The following is a 21,951-nucleotide window of genomic DNA, read 5'->3' on the forward strand; positions in this document are numbered from 1 at the left end:
GCAATTTTCTATTGTACGTACAACGCCTCAGAAAGAGGCGAAGAACTTCCTATTATATTAAAATAAACACTCTTAGTGATATTTGGGTAATCTGATGCATGTCCAAAGCTTTATGGACAAAGAAATATGAACTAGATTACAATGCAGAGGTCTCGGGTTCGAATCCCAGCCTGGGCATGGATGTTCCATGTGACTGTTCCTTCATCAATTGCATCATATCAATACTCATCCTCATCTTCGTAAGTAGCCCAAAGTGGTAAAAAAGGTAAAGTGTTCCCCTGTGCATAGCACCACGCCATGAAGGCGTATAGGGGGTGTGGGGGTAACGCCCCACACTTTCTTGATCCGGTCGTGAGTGGGGGTGATGTGATCAGTAGAAAAGCTAAATAAAATAAATAAATCAATCAATAGATTACAATGAACCCACTTTCACTACACCACTCTCAGATTCGTCGTTATATAATATCATTGGTGGATTTTCAGAAAATGACCGATTTCACGTTAAAAAAATATGCTGTCCTTAATTTTAGGTTGTCCCTGTATTTTGTTTTCAAAGTTCCGAAGCAATCTGACGGTTTTTAGGTTGTAAAATTTGTAGGCGCCACGCGTACTTAACTTTATCTGACTTTCTTAAGGTCACTTCCGTTAACACTTAAATAATCTTCGTAAACAAATATTAAAACGGTTTGAAAGTAAGTTCGAACTGTAAGATAGGCGAGCCAAAGGTGGCGACAGTTCCCTAGAAAATCACGAAAATCATATTAGTATTTAACAAAGTTAACAAATGTCACTACAGTCCCCCTCTGGTGGACTATGCAGAAAACGAACTGCCTCGGGCTGGCAGCATTTTATGTAAGTTATTGTGTCAGGGATCGAGCAGATAGTTGTTGTTATTAACGAATGTTGATATTTTATATACATATTTTGAAAGCTCGTTTAATTATCTTTTTGACCACATAGTTACATTGTAAAAATGTTTTTGTGTCAAAAGAACTATACCTATTTTTTGTTGAAAGACGTAGTCCAGAGGCGAGTTCTTAAGGTGGTCCATGGTGGTTCTCCTTGGGAACAGGTTTCACTCGCCTCTGGAATATACACTTTTTTCACATTGAAATACGTAGATTACCTAATAACGTTCAATTTGCACAGACTTTCATGAATCACTAAATATTATTAATATGTTGGTTTTATATGTTAAATTCTACAGTGATAAATTTTTGGGGGGAAGTGTTTCTTTTATTTATCTCGAAGACAATTAGTAGGGTGGAATTATCTAAAATTTTGCTCGAAACTAGAATTAAATACTACAGAGAATATGTTTTCCAGGAATGTTCCCCAATGTTAGGACGACTCAAATCCAAAATGCCAAGAGATGGAAGCTTGGGGAAATCATTATGCATACGAGGGTCGGTCAACCACTCCGCCACGGAGGTTGGTTATGCGTCTTTACTGTACATAATGCATGTCCGCAATTAAAACTTTGAGACTAACAATTTCTCTAGTAAATTATAAAAAAATGAATAAACATGAATAAATATGTTTTCTTGAGCACAAGAAACATTTTCTACGAAACTATAAGCAGTGGGCTGGCTACCTTTGGTACCCATGGGCCACCTTGGAAACAGATGTAACAGTTTCAAGCAATTTTACAAAATATTTATATGGTGCATGTTGTTAATTAGTTATAAGAGTTATTTCTTAAAATTTCATCAAATTTATCTCTCATTGGAGATTTACAAATTGCCTTAGAAGCTTAACTATGACCACATTTGGCTCACGTACCTTATTTGTTTTACTGTTTTGGCACAGATAAACGTATTATACATTTATCTGTGGTTTTGTTGTTTCTGGAAGCGACAGTCTAGTTCGCTGCAATCTTTGACACTCGGTGTAGTGCAGGCAGGGACGTAGCTAGGTTGATCAGCTTGCGGACGCCCAAACGTAAGATTTTTTCTATCATTACTATTATTTTTGATTTGATTTGATTTAGTTTATTTTACTTCGCGTTTTGTGCCTCTTGCCTAATTTGCGAAGATGGGGATGAGTGATGAAATGATGAAATCGATGAATGGACATTCACAAACAACCAAGCCCGACCGGGATTCGAACCCGGGACCCTTGGCGTCGCAGCGCGATGTGCTAACCACTCGGCCACAGGGTGGGGCTCAAACTATTATAAATTAACAAACTATTTATACACCCTTTAGGCCTATACTGTATACATACATTATATACAGGGTGATTGTTAAGCCGCCCAATACATAAGAGACTGAGTGACGCGAGTGACTGTGTCTGAAGTACCCCACAGGCTGCGTGCTTGCATACGTAACAGGGGAGGCAATTTGAACAGGATTTGTAGTTTTCGTAACAGTTAATTCTGACAACCTGGAATCATGAGAATGGTAAATAACATTATTATTTCACTCATTTTCGTTCCTTTATTTCTCACAACTGACAACTTCTTTTCACTTTACGAAGAGGTCTACAACGCGCCTTCTCCGCTTTTTAATCAGATTTTTCCCCCCAACCCGTGTGCCAGTTGACAACATTTGTATCGTTTTGGAGAGCTTATGAAACGAGGAAGTTTTTACCGTAATTTTTACGCTAAGTGTGTTACCATTTTTTTGAGTAATTCTCTTTGATTTAAACGAAAATTTCCAAATTTCGTCATGGCGTGTGCTCCAATGACTGTTTCTTTCTGTGGGTATGGAAATTTTGGGCATGCATTTTTTTCCTAGTAGTCACTCATTCGTCAGCTGATAGCAACATGTCGATTAAGTGCCCAGGGTGTAGTAGTTTTTTTCACAATTAGTAGTTTTTTGGTCGCAAGTCGGAATATGTCACGAAAATATACAAACTGCAATAACTCGAAACCCATTGATTTCCGACCCCCGGTGCATAGGGTCAAATTTGTTGCAAATATGTTCTAGTATTACCCCTTTCCAGGAATAGGTCGAATTATCAATCACCCTGTGTATATATAGACACACATACATACAGTGGCGTAGCAACAGATTGCGAGGCCCCCATCCGTTCTTTAAATTTGAAATCTCAATGTAAATCGATACTAAATGTTCATGGATACGTCAGCAATTTATCATTGAAATAATCATAATAAATTGCTGACGAAAATTATATTTAATAATTTCACTCACCCGGAAAGTGTACTTGAGGAAGATAAAATCTGAAGCTGTAGCGCATGCCCGTACTCAACGGAAGCGTCATGGGGGCCATGGCCACCCCCCCCCCCTCGAACTATGAAATATTATAATGTGGAGATATAAAAACGTACGAAAATAACATTGACGATTTTTCAGATTGTGCAAGAATTTAGATTTCGTCCTTGCATATAGGAATGGGTTGTTCTGGAGAGAGAGAGTTAGGGTCCAGAAGTTTGCAGTCTGCAACATTGAGTAATTTTTGTTTTATAATCATTGATGCAAGGCTAAAAGACATCCCCATTTAGTCGGGACAGTCCATTCATGTTACGCCCATGATTTGACGTATTCATTCAAATTATAACGTTTAACTAGAATTTATAACCAGAGAAAAGCAGAATATTTTAATTTTATTACGCACAAAAATTAGCCTTTTCCATATTTTTCTCACTTTCATTTAGGCTATTAGGCCTATATTTTTCGTATCAACCGTTTGGGACGCAAGGGCCCTTTAGGCGCGAGGCCCTGGGCGGTCGCCCACTTCGCCCACTCCTTGCTACGCCACTGTGTATACATACATACATACATACATATATAGTCTTGGAAAGAAAAGGAGCAAGGGCTTCCTCGGTGGCGGATGGTAGCATCGTCGCCTTGTAATCAAGGGGTTCTGGGTCCGATACCCGCTGCATGCTCATAGTGGTTCGGATCCCACTTTACACTGTAGAACCAGTCCCGATTAGTATACAGTTCATACCGGAATCGAATCCGGTATCACTTAGTTCAAGGCGACCGCGTTAAGCACTATTCTATAGGGCGGGCCCGAGTCTTCTATGGCATCTGATTGTTCACTTGGAGAATGATGACGATAAGAAATTTTACGTCTAATTTCTTAAAATTAATATTATTCGTGCGTGGAAAACTGAATGTTTGATCGCACTGGATAAAACAAAGTTCCCACACGCTCAAATGATTACGCTCTCGTCTTTGGTTCGGCAGGTTCAACAACCTGCCCGGGTTCGATTCCCGATGGAGGCACATAGTTGTTCGGATCTCACTTTAAACTGTAGGTCCAGTCCCGATTAGCCTTACTGTGCATAAAGTGGACTTAAAACACCAGTTCAATTAATCAATCAATCGAAAGGTGCAAGGTTCGATCCCTGGTGGTCAGGACGGTAGCTAGAATTTGATTTCGGAAGGGGCTTTTCCCTTATCGGCAGCCGCCATCTAAAGACGAAAAGGTTGGGGGAGGAGTAAATGCGCTGAAAATGAATTTATGTATGGCATATTTAAACTTACCATACAAGATGAAGTAAATTTAATTACTACTACACATTATTAAAATCAGATATTTGTAGGATTTCGGGAAAGGACTGCAGCCCCCGAGCCCATTCCCTGGGTATGTGCCTGCTTGTATTAGTTCCAAAATTTCTGTGCTGTTCCAACTTCGTGAGGACAATTTGGGAAGTACTTGAAAGCGATAGAAGCAAATTCTGCTCTCTAAACTATGGGAGTAGATGTGATGACCACGCGCAACCGAATGAAAGAACTCTTCGCAGGCCTTCTCCCTGAATATTAATTTTACTGACTAATTGTAAGTTTTTCTCGGCCTCCTCAATGACGCAGTGGTAACATCGCCGCCTTGCAATCAAGGGGTCCCGGGTTCGATACCCGGTGGAGGCACATAGTAGTTCGGATCCCCGATTAGCCTTACTGTGCATACAGTGGACTTAAAACACGAACTCGATAATTGGAAGGTTTTAGAAGAACTAAACATGGCTTTTTATGCATCGTACCATTTTGCTTCATTCACCCTACTTTTACAGTTTTTTTCCTAAGAATTCCACTGAGTATAACACGCTACGAAACCAGAAGTCCAAGGTTCGGACATTGGACAGCTATGGTTGTATCATGTCTGTCCCATCGCCATTCCTTCGGCTCATCATTCGTCCTCATCGTCGCATTTAACCCAAGAGATAGAAAAGCGGCGTAATATAGAAATATATAAATGATTGATTTATTTTATTTTACTTCGCTTTTCTGACACTTTTGGCTAATCGTGAAGATGAAGATGAAAATGCGTGATGTGAAATTGATGAGAGGATGTATAAATCCTGGCCTGATGATTTAAAATCTACTACTTTTGAAAAATTGGGAAAATTGTGGCATATATTAAATTGTCACCTTCCATGTCGTTGCAGGCCCTCGGAGGATGATGGCCGCGTGTACCACGTGGGCCTCGACACGGCAGAAGTCGTCATGAAACTGAACCCTGGATCTTCTCTTGGCGAAGCGACTACAGCTCAAAACGAAAAATCAAACAACCGAGCTGTGTTTGCACAGGTATGTTATGTTTGTGTTCATGTTTAAGGCAAACTTGGTGCCAGCGGTTTCGGCAGATGGGCAAGGGATCTATAGGTCCGCCCAAAATTTCAAATAAACAAATACAATTCATAATTCTCTTTCCTATTAATACTACCAGTGGCTAAGTAGATCTTTGATTGTAAGGAAGACAGTACTCTATAAAAATATAAGCTGTCCTGAATGTTTTCTACTAATTACCCGAATTGAAGAAATCATCCTAAAAATTGAAGATACTTTAATTTTAATTTATTGTATTTCCTCCTAAGGGGAGTAAAGATGCAAAAATAAGAAGAAAAATCACTACCCACGCACACACACACACAAACACACACACACAAACACACACATACACCCCCCACACACACATTATAGTTTATATAGTTACATATTTTGTGTGTGTGTGTACAGGGTAATTCATAATTCCCTCAATACACTCAATAAAAAAGTAACCAAGACAAATACATAAAGAAAGAAGCATATCATTACTAGGGAACGGATTTCTAGGTTCATAACCTTTTTTTTGCTACGTCCTAGACGTAAGATAATTAGATATATTTGCGTTTCATGTACACAACGCCCCTTTACTGAAATTATATAGGGCCTAAAATGCCTCAATGAACTATAAATTCCTATAAATACCTAAATGAACTAGAAATGCCTAAAAACTTTATTCTGACTTGAGAAACGCCTTTTAAAAACGACCTTTAATTTCCACGACCCTTGAACTTTGAGATCTTGAACGAATCCGAGCGGCAAAAGAAGCAATGCAACAGCAAGGGATGTCAACGTCTGTGCAAATTTCCACCATCTTTCAACCTGCATCACGAAATTTTAAAAAAATGGAGCGAACAGTCTGGATGAGGCGTTCTCCGTTGTTACTTCCCAGTCAATTAAAGGGACCGTAGGTGTAGCATATTAAACAAAAATGCGGGCTGTTTTGGGACGGAATCCTAGCTACAAAATCATTCACTTAACAGAACAGCGCCGGCATTATTCCCGGCATCCAACAGTGTAAAAGCGCGGTAAGATTCCAAGAATACCTCCGTCTGATTGGCTGTTTCAAGTGCCTGCTGTGACGAGTAGGAAAGGCAACCCTGCAAGTGACCAATCACGTCGTCTATTTCCCCCCATTGACACAACAGTTAGGTGAAAGGGGAGGGTTTGCTCCGGAACTACAACTGCCCTAGTATAGAGGCTGTTCGTCAAAGCGAAAAGACAACTGCGAACTTGTCTGTGATGTGTTTTGAGGTTGTGTCTTTGAGCCGAATTTTTGCACAGATTTACTAATCTGGACTTGACCTACAGTTTAAAGTGGGATCCGATCCACTATGTACCGTCAACGGATTTCGAACCTACGACCTCTCCGTTATAAGGCGACTACAGTGGTAACGGGGCGAACCAAACCTGCCTTTGGAATCAGCAGCAGTTGCATATATGAAGTTTGCACCAATAACTTCCTGAGGCTTGGAGAGAAGGTCTCGCTCTACGCACGTACAGTGATGGGTTGTGACGATCACATTGAAAGTTAATAGGATTGTTACAATCCAGAAGTGTCTGTGACTGTACAAGCGCCCACTCACGGACAACTGGAAGAACTTCACCACGGAGTACATTGAAAAACATATGAAGCATATGGTGGTGCAGTACTTCAAAATATAAAGCTTTTACAACGGACAAATTGTAAATTTTTATAATCAAAGAGTAGCATTCATTGCACGAAAATAGTAACTTTTGTATGCAAATTTCATCTAAAACCAGTTATTTCATAAAATTAAAATTAACTCCTAAAATGGAGTTCATGAAGTCCTAAATCCCTCTTTTTATCACCTAAAAATTCGTTTCCTAATCATTACATACTGAAACTCACTAAGTTTTATGTGCAGATGCTCGATATACCCACACCCTTGTAGACGTCAATCTTGTCAGCTACTTCCTGACATGCGTTTTGAAACATGAGTTTTTCAATGATAGCAATTGCAGCCACGATCCTTTCTTAAATTTCTGGTATGTCACGTTCACGAGACCACACGAAAAAATCATGTGGAGTGAGGTCTGGTGAGCTGGGTGACCGATCGGCAAAACAAGAACAAATGGGTACATGTCGTCGGCCTGTGCCTACTTGACCCTTGGGATTCCGATTCCAAATCGGTTAGTAGAGGTCTGCTGCAAAGGAAACCGTGCCGACGCGCGAAGTAAGAACAGGCCGAACAATGATTTTAGTTCCAATATTAGACAGTAGAATTTCAAATTCACAACTTTGCACAAGGAAAACGTTTCTAAACCTAGCGTGACATCTGCACTTGAGATTTAAACTGTCTGTATCGTCTAATATCGAGTTTTTTTGTTTTATTTATTTATTTATTTATTTACAAGTATTATGAGTAAATCACTTCCGCTACATTTAGTTTGTCTTTTCAGACTTGGACGAGTCCAAAATCTCTCTGGACGCTTGATAGCACCAGAAGTAACAATTACAGATGCTGATGCTACAAGCTCATCTTTCTCGTCACACATTTTTGACAGAGTAGTTCACGTGTGTTCACTAGGCGTGGATTGAGTTTGTCTTTAGGTCCACTTTATGCACAGAAAGGCTATCAGGATAGAACCTACAGTTAAAGTGAGATCCGAACCGCTGTGCAATGTACATCCACTGGGTATCGAACCCGGGACCGCTTAATTCAAAGGCCATGACGCTTCCACTACGCCATCAGGAAGGACCGAATGCACGTCCCCACAGCGCAATGATGTTTGGCGTCCATCGATTTCGGCAAAGCAGATCGGATTTGCCGTTGTGCCTTGTAGACCGACATAGTGGGAATGTTCCTTTTTACAAGGTCACTTGTAACGGACCCAGTCGACTTGGTCGATTAGCAGCACACAGGCCACCGAACCGCGAGAAGTTCCTGGGTTGTCTGTAGATTCCTCTCAGTGGTAAGTTGCACGAAAACTTCGTTGTACCATCATTATGACTCGTTTTTGGCAAATTCCAACAAAGGAAAAAACTTTCTGTCCGCATATACACACCAAAATTGCAACACTGCTGCTCCTCTTGAAGAAAAGATGCAACTACGCCTCGCCGCTATGTTCTACAAATAGCTACTTCCTGAGTTTTTGCATCTAATGATACGAGTGTTATCGTCACCTTGTAACAAGGGGTTCCGGGTTCAATAACCAGTGAAGACACATAGTGGCTCGGATCCCAAATTAAACTATAGGTCTAGTTCCGATCAGTCTATCTGTGCATGAAGACTCCATTCTATGTTCAATGAGAAAGAATTCCCCAAAGACTTCGAAACCTGATTTCTGTTTAGTCAAGTTCGTAGGTTTATAAATTGTTAAGATAATTCAGCATTATTAAAAAGAAAAATGCACAACTCAAACACAATTTGTAATGTGGTCGAGCCCATTCATTTGAGCACCGTGCATAATCTAATACGGAAGATTGGTACTGACAACGCCACCACATAACGTAAGATCCGCAAAATCGCAGTTTCCCTTTAGCCTGTTCTTGACACAACAATTCGACTTGCCAAAATTAGGCAAGACGAAAATAAGCGTCGCCCTTTCCTATTGAGTAAATGACTTACAGTCAACCGTACAGGTGCATGGCTCCACCTCACAGCTAAGAATACGCCAGAGATGCGAGTAGGAATCCTTCTTGACCAGCAAAAATTACTCGTGCCAACCAGGTTTACCGGTCCATGACTGATGACGACAGCATTCTCAGAGGGCCATCTCTTACGTAAACAAGCGAGAAGGACAAGATGCTTTGGTCGCTCAAAGAGCCGAGCTTCTATGCAGTGTATCTTCTGCAGGATGCGATGTGAAGCTAAAAGTAGGAGGAATGTTTTACAGAAATACGTGGGTTGGAAATTTAATAGTGGCAACACTGCTGTATATACGCCATGAAACGGAACCGGGGCTTCTTACTTATACCACATGTTATAGAGCAACCACAAGGAAAAGAACCTTGGACGAAAAGTCTCCCGCACAGCTTCCCTTCTTCCGTTCAGCTCGGGCCATAAGGAAGCGTGGTCCACTCTCCCCCTCCCCTCCAACGGGGGTACGGTGCACAGGAGTCGCATCAGCTGCTTTCTAGTAAGACCGTAAAATCTTGCATCCAAATCTCTCACATGTTGTGCTAACAGCTTTTCCTCGTCTCCTGTGAAGATAGGTTTCAGTCTGCCAAGGGAAACTGGAACTGTCCCCTGTAATAATGCAAAGAAGAACCGAAATTTTTAGTTACGATATAAATGTCCTGTGAATAGCTACATTTGTGAGCGTATCTAATTAGCTAGCAGGGTTGTCAAAGGTTCACGAATTTTAAATAAATTCAATTCCGGTCCAGGAGAGAAAATCAGCAAGCGTAAATGGGTTCTCGACCGTAAAGAACCTTTCTATCTGTAAAGCATTTCAATTCGGTCCAGGAACCTTTTTTCCAGATCAAATTAAATACGGCCCAGGAACCTTTTTCTGAATTAATTTAAATACGGTCCGGGAACCTTTTTTCCGAACCAATTTAAATAGCGTCGAAGTTCCGTATTGAAATGAAACAATACGCAACTTGGGTCGAATACGGACCTGACGATAAACAATTATCCACTTGTGAGCATGAAAGACTAATCCAGGTGTTGGTTGTCTCGAGAATCTAAGGTACAGGGTAGAAATGGGCGAAACGCAAACGCTGCAGCCACGTTACCCGTCTCCATGTAGTCTTATTCTATCGCGCGCGTACCTTCCCTTGGTTGTAGCAACACTTTGAACACAACAGCCTCACGTTACCTCATCGACGGCTCCTATTGGCTGCGGTTCCTGGATCGGATGTCGGAGCAACACGTGACGGGTTTGTTTGAACTCACTGTGACGCCACATTAATATAGTCCATTGCGTTATGTACAATGTACAGTAACTCTTCGACAAGGGAGTATTTGAACGTGGCCCACGAGATAACAACAGCGTTATGATTTATTTCCTGCGATACGGTTTCTACAACCGCAGTGTGACATTCCAGTGTAAACGTACTCGCGGACATTTTTAGAAGGCAACTTTCAATCGGTCAATCCTGGTCTACGAATCGTAAATAAATTCAATCCCTGACTGGGAGAGAAAATCAGCAAACGTAAATGAGTTCTAGACAGTGTATAACCTTTTCATATTTAAAGCATTTCAATTCGGTCCAGGAACCTTTTTTCCGGAAGAATTTAAATTGGGTCCAAGAACCATTTTTCCCACATCAATTTAAATACGGTCCAGGAACCTTTTTTCAGGAACAATTAAAATGCGGTCCGGGAACATTATTTTCAATGAAACAATACGAAATTTGGACCGAATTTAAATTGTGCGAGAAAAAAGATCCCGTCCTGCAGCGGAACCCATTAGAACCCATTAGAATTTATGGGTTGCTGGACCTTTAACAACCCTGGTAGCTAGTGCTAGTTAGCCTGTGTGATTGATAGCAGACCTACAAGCTCCGTTCATTAAATTCGAAGTTTAAATCTTATTTCGGATGAGAGACTATTTTATTCCCATAAACTAATCAAGACATATGGTTGATTGATTGATTGATTGATTGATTTAGTTTATTTTACTTCGAGTTTTGGCTAATTTGCGAAGATGAGCATGAGTGATGAAATGATGAAATTGATGAATGGACATTCACAAACAATCAAGCCCGAGCGGGATTCGAACCCGGGATCCTTGGCGTCGCAGCGCCCAAGACTAATGGCCTAGGCCTACAAGGAAAGATGAAATAGCCCTCCATGATTTGAAAGGAATAGGCTAGTTATTTTTTTGTAACGTGTAGGAAAAAGGACTTGCAGCCTTCATTCTTTTCCGGAGTGTGCACTCATTTACTCCCAGCGATGCGGCAATTTTCCTTATGCTTTCTCCCAGTTGTAATCGCCTGTAGCAGTCATTCAATACTTCCTCCGTTAACACTAATTTACGGTTTGTTTTCCTTCTGTAGCCTGATATCTTTCCTGTAGATGAAATAATAACTATTGTGACAAAGTTTGTCTTTTACGTATGAATTTATGCACATACGATACTGTACTTTCATTTTATTTGTGTCGGGTTCGATACCCGGTGGAGGCACATAGTGGTTCGGATCCCACTTTAAACTGTAGGGCCAGTCCCAATTAGCCTCACTGTGCATGAAGTGGACTTAAAACAACAATTCAATCAATCATTTTATTTGTGATTCAATCTATGTAAATTCTTCTAATTTTACAGAAAATTATTGAGAAATTGTGACCTCAGACATCTTTTAAAAAATGTCACAGATATAAGGAATATTACTACGTAGAAACTGCCCTGTCCCTCAAGAGTACGCAAGCAAACTCTTTGGGTACTATTCAATTTGTACTCTTTGAGGAGAACTCCACATTTAATGTTTGGTCACAAGATGGAGGAATCAATCAGACTAGACATGTGAAATCCACACCTATGTATCCTCAAGGCGTGCACAGATATTTACTATAGATACAGGTCATTGTCTTCCCGTTTTAGCGTTATAGGGAAGACGTTATATTCTACAAGCGTAATATTACATTGAAATGGCATTAAAGTACTTACCTGCTAATTACTCAGTCCCCTCCAGCCGCTTGTTACTTCCTTCATGCTAATACATAACCTTCCGTACTGCTGCTTGCTAACGTCTAGAAGCTACCATCCCACAATGCTGCCAACTTTGGAAATTGGCACTGCGTACTCTTTCAAGGCCGCGTACTCTTCTACAGGAACCTACCCTATCCTAGACGTGATTATTTTAGCTCTAAGAGATTTGAGCAGGTTGAACATTGCAGTGAATTTTTCGATTTCTTGCTTTATATTACTAAGCTTAAAGATATGCCATCTGGAACTCGTTACTTTAATTGTTAACTAGCTGATTGCCCGGCGTTGCCCGGGTATTTATTTATACCAATCTTCTATTAGACAGGAAAATAATAAATTCTAACTCTAGTGTAAAATGAACTTGGAGTTGAACGGCATTAGGAGTGTCACTATTCATCTTAGCGACCCCGTAAACTATGGATTCCACATTAATATCGGTCGTTTTATATGTCACCCCCCTCCCACCCCCACCCCTTGGAGTGCCAGAGGTGTCTTGGAGTTGAACGGAATTGGGAGTGTCAGTATTCATCTTAGCGACTCCGAAAATTATGGACTTCACACTAATATCGGTTGTTTTACAAATCACCCCCTTCCCACCCACACCCATAGGGGTACCAGGGGTGTCTTGGTGTTGAACGGCATTGGGAGTGTCACTATTCATCTCAGCGACCCCGAAAACCACGGATTCAACACTAATATCGGTCGTTTTACGTGTCACCTTCTTCCCACCCCAACCCCTAGGGGTGCCAAGGGTGTCTTGGAGTTGAACGCCATTAGAAGTATCACTATTCATCTTAGCGACCCCAAAAACTATAGATTCCACACTAATATCGGTCGTCTTTTATTATTATTACATGTCACCCCTTCCCACCCCACCCCTAGAGATGCCAGGGGTGTCTTACCCCCACAGTATTTCTTTCCAGATTGCAAGTGATACGTGTACCAAGTTTGGTTGAAATCGCTCCAGGCGTTCGAGAGTTATGCCGGTACAAACATACACACATACATACATTTTTACTATATAGAGAGAGATTGAATAAATAACGACCAGTCAATATTCGAACAGAATAACCAAAGTAAAAACAGCGTTAGAGCGAAACAATTAGTGTAAAATACAGTAACCAGGTTATGTTTTCATATTTTACCATTTAAACTAAAATAATAAATGGTTCTGCAGTTTTCAAGGAAAGTGAGTTACATCAGTTCTATGGGGTGAGGCGAAACAACAGAACTTTATTATTAAAATTTTCCCAAATATTTATATTTTTCTTGGACAAGTTATGCTGAAGTTAACAAAACAATAAAATAGCTATATCTTTCAGTACACTAACTGTATGAAGTGGATATTCACTAATTCGGTGAATAGATTAGAAGTATCTCCCCAACGATATAATAATAATAAATTTGGAAAGAAGTGGGTTTATTTTCATTGGTTTATAATAGTTATTATATCATAATAATCAAGACAATGATAATATTAATTATTATTGTTGTTATTTCTACTATTCAATTTTATCAATTGCCTGACCGCCCCTATAAAAAATTCTGGCGACGCCCATGCATCTGATCTTTTGTCTCAAAAGTGTACAAAACTTGCCTGTATATTAACACATGAATGCTCCAAATATACGTACATATTTACCCTACTGATTTAAGAGATGAACTGAAAGTACTTTAGGCTGTCATAAAACACAATAGTGCACCAAAGGAGACCATACGAGAAATAACATTCCATGTATTTTTTAAAAACATCCAATCATATCATAGGCCTTCAATGGCAAAAATATGAGCCCAAGTCTTCAAGGCATTTCTTTCCTAATACTTGTTACATTTAAGATACGTATAATAAAATTGTAATTTAGTGTCGTATTTTTTCAAGTTTTGCTGTGGTAGAGACATGCGTTTGTTCAATAGTGTAACATTATTTATTTTATTTATTATTTTTTAGTTTGATGTTTTACTTAGGAATATATTGATTTTGATTTTAAATTTCCCGTTGCTGCGTAATGACGGGGGGGGGGGGGTGGACGGCCCTGGTAACGTAAGATGATGGCTCGTCACAATGTGCATTGTTCACCATTCATCCTTGTTTCCGAATAACACAATAGGAAGAAAATCATTTTTCAGAGGAGTCTGAAATCACGTCATCAGCTGAGAGTTTTGAACAAGGGTTTTATATAAAAACTATATATATATATATACAACCTTTGTCAGAAAAGTTCCAGGACTGAGCTCGTAAAAAATAACTTATTCGACTTAGGAACTAATGGTCCTAGGTTTTATCAAAATAGTCCCCCCGGGTATCTATACACAGCTGCCGCCGTTTCTGGAGGTCATGGAAGCAAGCAGGGAAAGCTTCATCTAGAATGCTTCTCAGCACATCTGTCACAAAACTGTTTGGATTGCTAACAATATATTCATGACGCTTCCCTTTCAGCGGTGTTTGCACACGGGGAGGCAAAAAAAAAAATCACACAGTAACTGGTCGGGTAAATATGAGGGATGTGATAGAGCAGAGATACGATGCTTGGCCAGATATTCCTGGACTGATAAAGCAGTTTGTGGCCTTGCATTGTCGTGCAATAAGAACCACTGCCCAGATGCGCACTAATTAGGACGGCGCCGCAGAATTGCTTGACGCAAATGTTTCAGGAAGTCAATATAAATGTTTTTGTTTATTGTTTGTCCTTCAGAAAGATATTCGTGGTGCATCAAACCTTTAGCATGAAAAATTGGGATCGACATTTTCTTTGGATCATCTTGCACTGAATCTCTGCCTTTCCGAATCCTTTTGAACCAATCAAAGATACGGCTTTTTGATAATGCCTTGTCACCAAATGCTTGCTGTATCATATTCCATGTTTAACTAGGGGTTTCCCAGCTTAACACAAAACTTAATGTTAACTCTCTGCTCGGAATGCACGTCCATCACGACACTTGTGTAACTTCCAACTAAATGCGCCAACAAGCCAAACAGTAGGCTGCTAAGCACAGCCCTGCCACCTAGTGTGTTTACATGGAAACACTTCCGAGGACATTTCTATTCGGAACCCATATCAGGTGACTGAATACCACCCATTTCTTGTGTTTGAATATCATAGGTAAAGAATAAAAAAATCAGTCCTGGAACTTTTCTGACAAAGGTTGTGCATAAATATCCCATGTGGGGAAGAAATATTTCTTTGTAAAGCAATTTAACAATTAAACGTAACAGTCTACTTCATACAAGATTGACAGAAAATTGCTTTTCAGTGAGTGGGGCCGACCTCTATGGCGGAATGGTTAGTACAGCATGGCTACGACCGCAGGGCATGGGTGTTCTTTGTGAGTGTCCGTCCCTTCATCAATTTCATCATATCACTTATTCTCATAGTTGCGATTAGCCAAAAGAGGAGATAAGGGACGATAAATAACAACAATCAAAATCAAATCGGTGGTAAAACAAGCTTCTGCAGCAATACATTTCTTTAATTAATACACTTCTAGCCGATTTGTGATTTGGCATTTTAAAACACATGAACCTTACACACACACACACAAAAGCAAATTAGTACTGATTGACTCCCGCAAGCTTTCAGGCGAAAAATAAAGGAAAAGGGTGGTTTGCCGTTTAAGTATAAGTCACCAACAGGTTGACCAATTTGCTTATCCTGATTAAGTGACATTTGGTATTTCCAAAGATTTTACATTCCTTGAGACCCTCAAATCTGGCGAATACCAGATTTCAGTCAGTTCAGCATAAACAAAGGCTTACATTTTTCAGTGTATGGAGAGCCAAAGTAGAGTAAAGAAAGCTGAAGTAACAAAAAATTGAAGAATAGGCACTTTTAGGCACGATTAAGCGAAATAGGTACCAACACTCAAAATAGGCATTTATAGGCACTATAAAATGCGTTTTCGGACTAGAAACCCCATGAAACGAACTTTAAACATTAAAACCTATGTTTTACTACAAAGGAATAAAAATGGCAAATAGGCAAAAATCCGCACCCTATTCATGACATTCTAAAAAGAACTGAGATGATTACACCAAGCGATTTTAACGGCTATCTGACCCCTTGCTTTTCACTTTCTTGTATGTTTGAGTTTTTAAGTATTTTGCACAGATAGGCTATTTGGGATTGGACCTACAATTTAAAGTTGGATTGCAACCACTATGTGCCTCCATTCTTGAACCCGGTATCGAACCCAGGGTCACTTCATTACAAAGATACGAAGTTACCATACGCCATCGGGGAGGCAATTCAATTTCTTGAGTACGTAGCAATATTTTTGCAATCTCATCATTACAATTAACATAGTTCTACCAAGCAGTGCTCACACTTCCTGATATTGGACACGAATTGGCGGATATTTTGTCTTGGAGACAGGTGTGGCAGATTAAAAAGAATACCCTAAATTCGTTACAGAGTCTGATGGCTGGAGCCGTGTCTCTCATCACCATAGGCTGCGGAATGCCCATTGGTTATTCGGCTGTTCTTCTGCCCCAGCTGCAACATCCTAACAGTTCTTTGCCAACGGACGATGACGTTGGATCGTGGATAGGTGAGCTCATCTTGGACATGCATTTTTTCCCCTTTTTTTATTTCTCTGTTCTTTTATTTTCCTTTCTCTCTTCTTTCTTTAAATTTCTTATATTATTTCTCTTGTTCTATTCTCTTCTTGCTCTCCACAAATGTCAAACAATAACTAAACAAATCAAAAGACGCAAGTTCATGGAGGATTCAGTATAAGAAGGAGATCATGAAGGATTCAGGATAAGAAGGAGATCGTGGAGGATTCAGGATAAGAAGGAAATCGTCTAAATTTCTGTTCACTATAGAAGTTTCGTCTAAGATAGAATGTCGGGAATACGTTTTAATAATCCCTTCAACTTTCTTCGCGTTGTTTTCATAGCGGCACGAACATCTTTGCTTCTCAATTTTCATGTGCTTTTGGCTTGTCATCTCAATGAGCTGCACGTTCAGCCCTAAGAGTGTGTGGGTAGTGAGGCATGGTTTTCGGTAGTCAGTTTAGTCAGTTTGTTTGTTTGACTCAGAAACCTTATGCATGAGATGTAATAATTTTCCCGTTTATTTGGTCTAGCTTTTTTTTTCAGCGTATACCAAATCAACGAACTATGATACCGGGGCAAGAATTGTCGTGTTGCGTTATCACTTTAACTCCGGACAAAAAGTTGCCCCTCCCCCTCCCCCAAATTTTCAGGTTGGTTAAAATTTACTAGTGAAGGATACTTTTGTTAACCTCCTGATATAATGAGGAGCAAAGTAATGAAGAGTAATATTTGTGATTTCGCAATTGTACCAGTGAATTTATGGGTTGAAAAATTTTCGACTGAGCGCCCAAAGTTCGATTCAAACTAACTTAACTCTCTAGCCTTCTTAAACTCGAAGGTTTATTGCTGCAGCAACACAAGCCTTCCATCTGTTCCTATCCTGAGCAATATGAATCCAATATTTTCCATCCTTGCCGATTTCCTTTAGGTCCATCTCAATGTTAGCCTTCCATCTTCGCCTTGGCCTTCCTACTGGTCTCTTACCATCAGGTTTCCCAACTAGATTCCTGTAAACTCTTTTTTCCTCTCCCATTCGTGCCACATGGCCTGCCCACCTAAGGTCCCGCCGCTCTTTCAGCCGGCGCGGAAACCGCCTTTATGGCAGTGACCCTCTGTTGCCGCGTTTACCTACGAAGGAACTCGCGGCATACTTTAACGTAATCATTAATTTTGTACCTCTCTCTCTCTCTCTCTCTCTCTCTCTCTCTCTCTCTCTCTCTCTCTCTCTCTCTCTCTCTCTCTCTTCATTAACTGTAAGTGTTTCCAGACTGCAAACCTCACGATTGCAGTATTGCGCCTTAGGACATTCATCCATTAAGTATGGACATCACTTTAAAAAATAAGAACTTCGAATTGGATCTGAGGCGTAATAGAAATGGATACTTCTATAAAAGCGCCCTTCGCTTTTCCTGCTCATTTTCTCCACAACAAGGCAAGAGTGTGTACAATAAACAAAATATCTACACCAGAGTGGACTAGGTGGGTAGAGAAGAAGGTCCTAGAACCGGTTTTAATTCTGGAGTAGGCACTCTGGTCGTTCACGTGCCGAGCTAAAGCGACGTAAACTTATCTGAACTAGGCTCTCACCATTTGCTTCCCGTTTGATTTACTTTAAATCAATTTACCAATCCTCCCCTGTGCTGTGTCGGCCGTTAATATTAATTGGTTTCCTGCCTTAGTCAGGTATTGGAAATGATTGTTGGCTTTCACGGCACAATGCAGCTGAATAGTATTTTCAAATGGGACGCAAGTAACATAGATTTGTCGATCCGTAAAAGAGCAGTGTAGAGTTTTACAGGCCTTGAAGATGGATACCATGTGCTTGTCACTTAAGAACTTCATAAACTCGCAACAAAAATAAAGCAAGATCAGCAATCTACGTGAGCTTTGTGAAATACTTAGTTTCTTTCTGAGTATACCATCGAGCATACTGAAACAAAAGTTCAACGTTCAATTGCCAGATGTTCCTTGTTCCTTCCTCTCGTACGGTCACTATCTCGATCCATGTGCGTTTCATTATGCTAAGGAGCATGCATCAGATTCGTGGTTGCTTTTTGGTTTATCAGAAATTCAAAATTTGTCAACTCATTCTCGAAGGTCAAAGATAACACATTGACAGTCATTTGTCAAGTTTATTACGTTTATTCTGATGAAGCACAGGATAAGAAAGTCACACGTCATGTTCGGTTTCAAATATTGATCTTGTCTTCCTCATAGATTAGCATGCTGACAAGACAGAGAATTCACTCATTTTTTTCTATCATTGACCTTTCTTTTGACTGTTATTATGTTATAGGCCTCCCAGATGGCATAGTTGTAACGTCGTCGCCTTGTAATCAACGGGTTCCAGGTTTGATACCAGGTTGAGGTACATTGCACAGTGGTTCGGATCCCACTTTAAACTGTAGGTCCAGTCCTAATTAGCCTATCTGTGCACAGGGGCGCCGATCCCCATTTGGGATCCCTATAAGGGCCCAATGTAAATCGTTCAACACGATTTCATTCTGTAACAAAACATTATTTGTGTGATGGAAATTTCCTAAATTAATTGAAGACACTGTGGAAAATTGCACAGGATTCTGTTCTGATATGGATGTTTTACTCTATCTCAGTATTTCTTTTTCCAAATCACAGTTAATTATGATTATGTGCGAGAATGGAGGAAAAGTCATGGGAATACTATAGTGAATCAGTCCACCGAAAAATAGGCAGGTGCCTATATTTTCAACATGAATGTAAAGCTACTTTAAACTTCCATTGTCGGCATCTGTTGTTGATGTATTGGTTACCTTACCTTATGAACTTCTGATGCGTCAAAATTTGGAATGTTTTTGGCTATCACTTGCATTCTAAAGAGGCAAAAGGAAGGAATGAGAAAACGAATTGATCCTCTTTGTTCAGTATTTATATAGCAGTGAATTGTGGTGGGTGGATGTTGTTGAGCTCAGGGTTGAAAAAGGAGAACGGAGAACACTGATTATTTCAAGAGGAAATCCAAAAATGTAAGTAGTAACTTGATTAACAAACTCTTACATAAAACTTAATTCATCTTATCAACCTTTTAATTAAACTTTATTGTTATAATTATTATTACATGTAAAACACTTGGCTCGGACCCATCCCGAAATATAGTTCTACATACGTGCCTGGGATGGGAAGCATAACTGCAATAAAAAAGACGCTGCCCTTGTCCCACGTGACAAGGAGCATGGTTTCCCTGCTTCAAACGGCATTAAAGTGGCCTAATCCTGTCCTTATTTCAGAAAACCAAAAGTACTTTGTGGAAATACCAATAAGATAACAATTTGGTGGAACAATAATTTTCTAAATTGATCTATTATCGAACTAGGACGGTAAAATGAATAACGGAATATGTATCAGTTTTTTTTTAAATTTATTGTGATATTATCCTCATTAGTAAGTTCGTAAAAAAAACTATAACCTATATGCTATACATATTTCATGTTCCGATCAGTACCCGTAGTGCATAGTTAGGACAACTATTTAAGAACTAGTTGTTGATTTTGAAGCTGTATTCTTCTTGCGAGGCTGAAAGTAGTTTGTGCTTTGCATCGCTTCAAGAACTGTTTACGAAGTACGATGACCCAAAAGCGTCTAACTCTGTGGCACTGTGTCAAGTACATAAGGAAAAACTGGATAATATTGATACTAAATGGACCATGAAATATTTCATTCAATGTTGTTTCCCTTCGTAAAAGACGAATAGACGTTGAAAATATTCTGTATTGCAAGCAGGATTAGATTTTTTTTAAAATTACACCTGTAAACATGTGTGTGCTATTCATACTGCATTACTGTGACTAGGATTGCATAGCCTATATATAAAATGCGTAACCAAAGTTAAAAAATACGTTTGTGTAGGATTCTGTGAAAATGTACAGTATATAAACAGAATATGATAATCAAATTCTAAGTCAAAAGTTACATATAAAGTATTATGTTACATAATTATGTAATCAAAATCAAAATGTTTGCTTGTCCAGCTCATCAAGTTCGATGTACCTAGATATGTATATTTTTGTTGTCAGAGCTAGTAATTACAATTGCAATTTTTCAAAAGTAAACTCAAGTGTGTGTATTCTTAGCTCTCTATTATCAATCGGTGAAAGTCTGTTGCTTTTTAAAAATAAACATGATGTAGGATAATAGAGGAGAGTGTTCACATCGAAGTAAATTCTGTATGCATTTTACCCTAGTGTAATTAGTGTTAGAACGGAGACAAGTATTATACCGTATAGTGACAGACAATTCTGGGTTGTAACGATCCGATTGATTTCCAATGGGATCATTTACAACCCAGAACGTACAACAGCCATTTGGCTGCTGGATTGATTCAACAGATGTGGAAAAAAAATCGATTTGCGAAACAGATAATGTGTTTTGATACCCCACATGGCCCCCTTGCTATTTGGAAAATTTGACCTCGATCCAATATGGCGGACTTCGAAGATCGCGGCCATGTCCCGGAAGTAGCCTCACATATGGGCCCCTTACGCCGATGTACCCAGATGAAGTTGGATCTGCCATTACCGCATCGTTAACATTATGATTAATACCGAAGTCCACTAATATTAAAAGTAAATTCTGTACCCCTGTATCAACAACCTTTTGAGGGTCATGTCCTCCCAATTGACTTTTCAATGAGTGACACGAGCCCCATCACTATTGATGGATTTAACGGGGGGGCCCAAGGGCACGTACCCGCTCGAAGAAAACTATAACTAAGTATTATGAAAAGTGATGATAACATTATGAACCAACGAACAAAAGACGTTCGACTAACACGAAACAATATCCTTTTGCAATATCAATAATATCCCACTGCCAAAGAATAAAGAAAACAAGTGTACCACAAATGGGATAATCGGTACAGAATCTATTTGAAATTAAAATGTGGCACGAATGAAAATTGAATCTGGGACATCTTAATTAAAAGTCGTTAACGTTTACTACTACGATAATAATGCTAATACACACCAGCAGACAATGATGACTCCACGGCTTTTGGGCTCCTTGCGGAACTGAACAAGGAAGCCCTATTTAAATCGAGTATCGTAACTTTTTCCTATAGTTTCCATTTCGCTAGGTCTTTACATAAATACAGAAACACCACTGATATGCAAGAAAAATCGAAAAGTAACGTGATATTATAATAATAATAATAATAATAAAGACTCTGAAGCACTATGGGCATTGTACTGGTTACGTAGATCATTTTCCAAAATATTGTGTTAATTCTAG

At 39.6% G+C, this 21,951-nt stretch overlaps 1 protein-coding gene across 2 annotated transcripts in view; it reads left to right on the top strand.

The window, feature by feature from the left end:
- Positions 1-21,951, top strand: part of LOC145986408 (trehalose transporter 1-like protein) — a 128,784-nt gene that overhangs the window by 65,559 nt on the left and 41,274 nt on the right. For both annotated transcript variants that reach the window (XM_083120390.1, XM_083120389.1), the window contains exons 2-3: positions 5,360-5,501; positions 16,544-16,679. In XM_083120390.1, the coding sequence (XP_082976516.1) occupies positions 5,360-5,501; positions 16,544-16,679 (278 nt within the window). The remainder of the gene's footprint in view (positions 1-5,359; positions 5,502-16,543; positions 16,680-21,951) is intronic.

This window comes from Lepisma saccharinum, chromosome 4 (assembly GCF_977018435.1).
Source record: "Lepisma saccharinum chromosome 4, izLepSacc3.1, whole genome shotgun sequence".
NCBI classification, from domain to species: Eukaryota; Metazoa; Arthropoda; class Insecta; order Zygentoma; family Lepismatidae; genus Lepisma; species Lepisma saccharinum.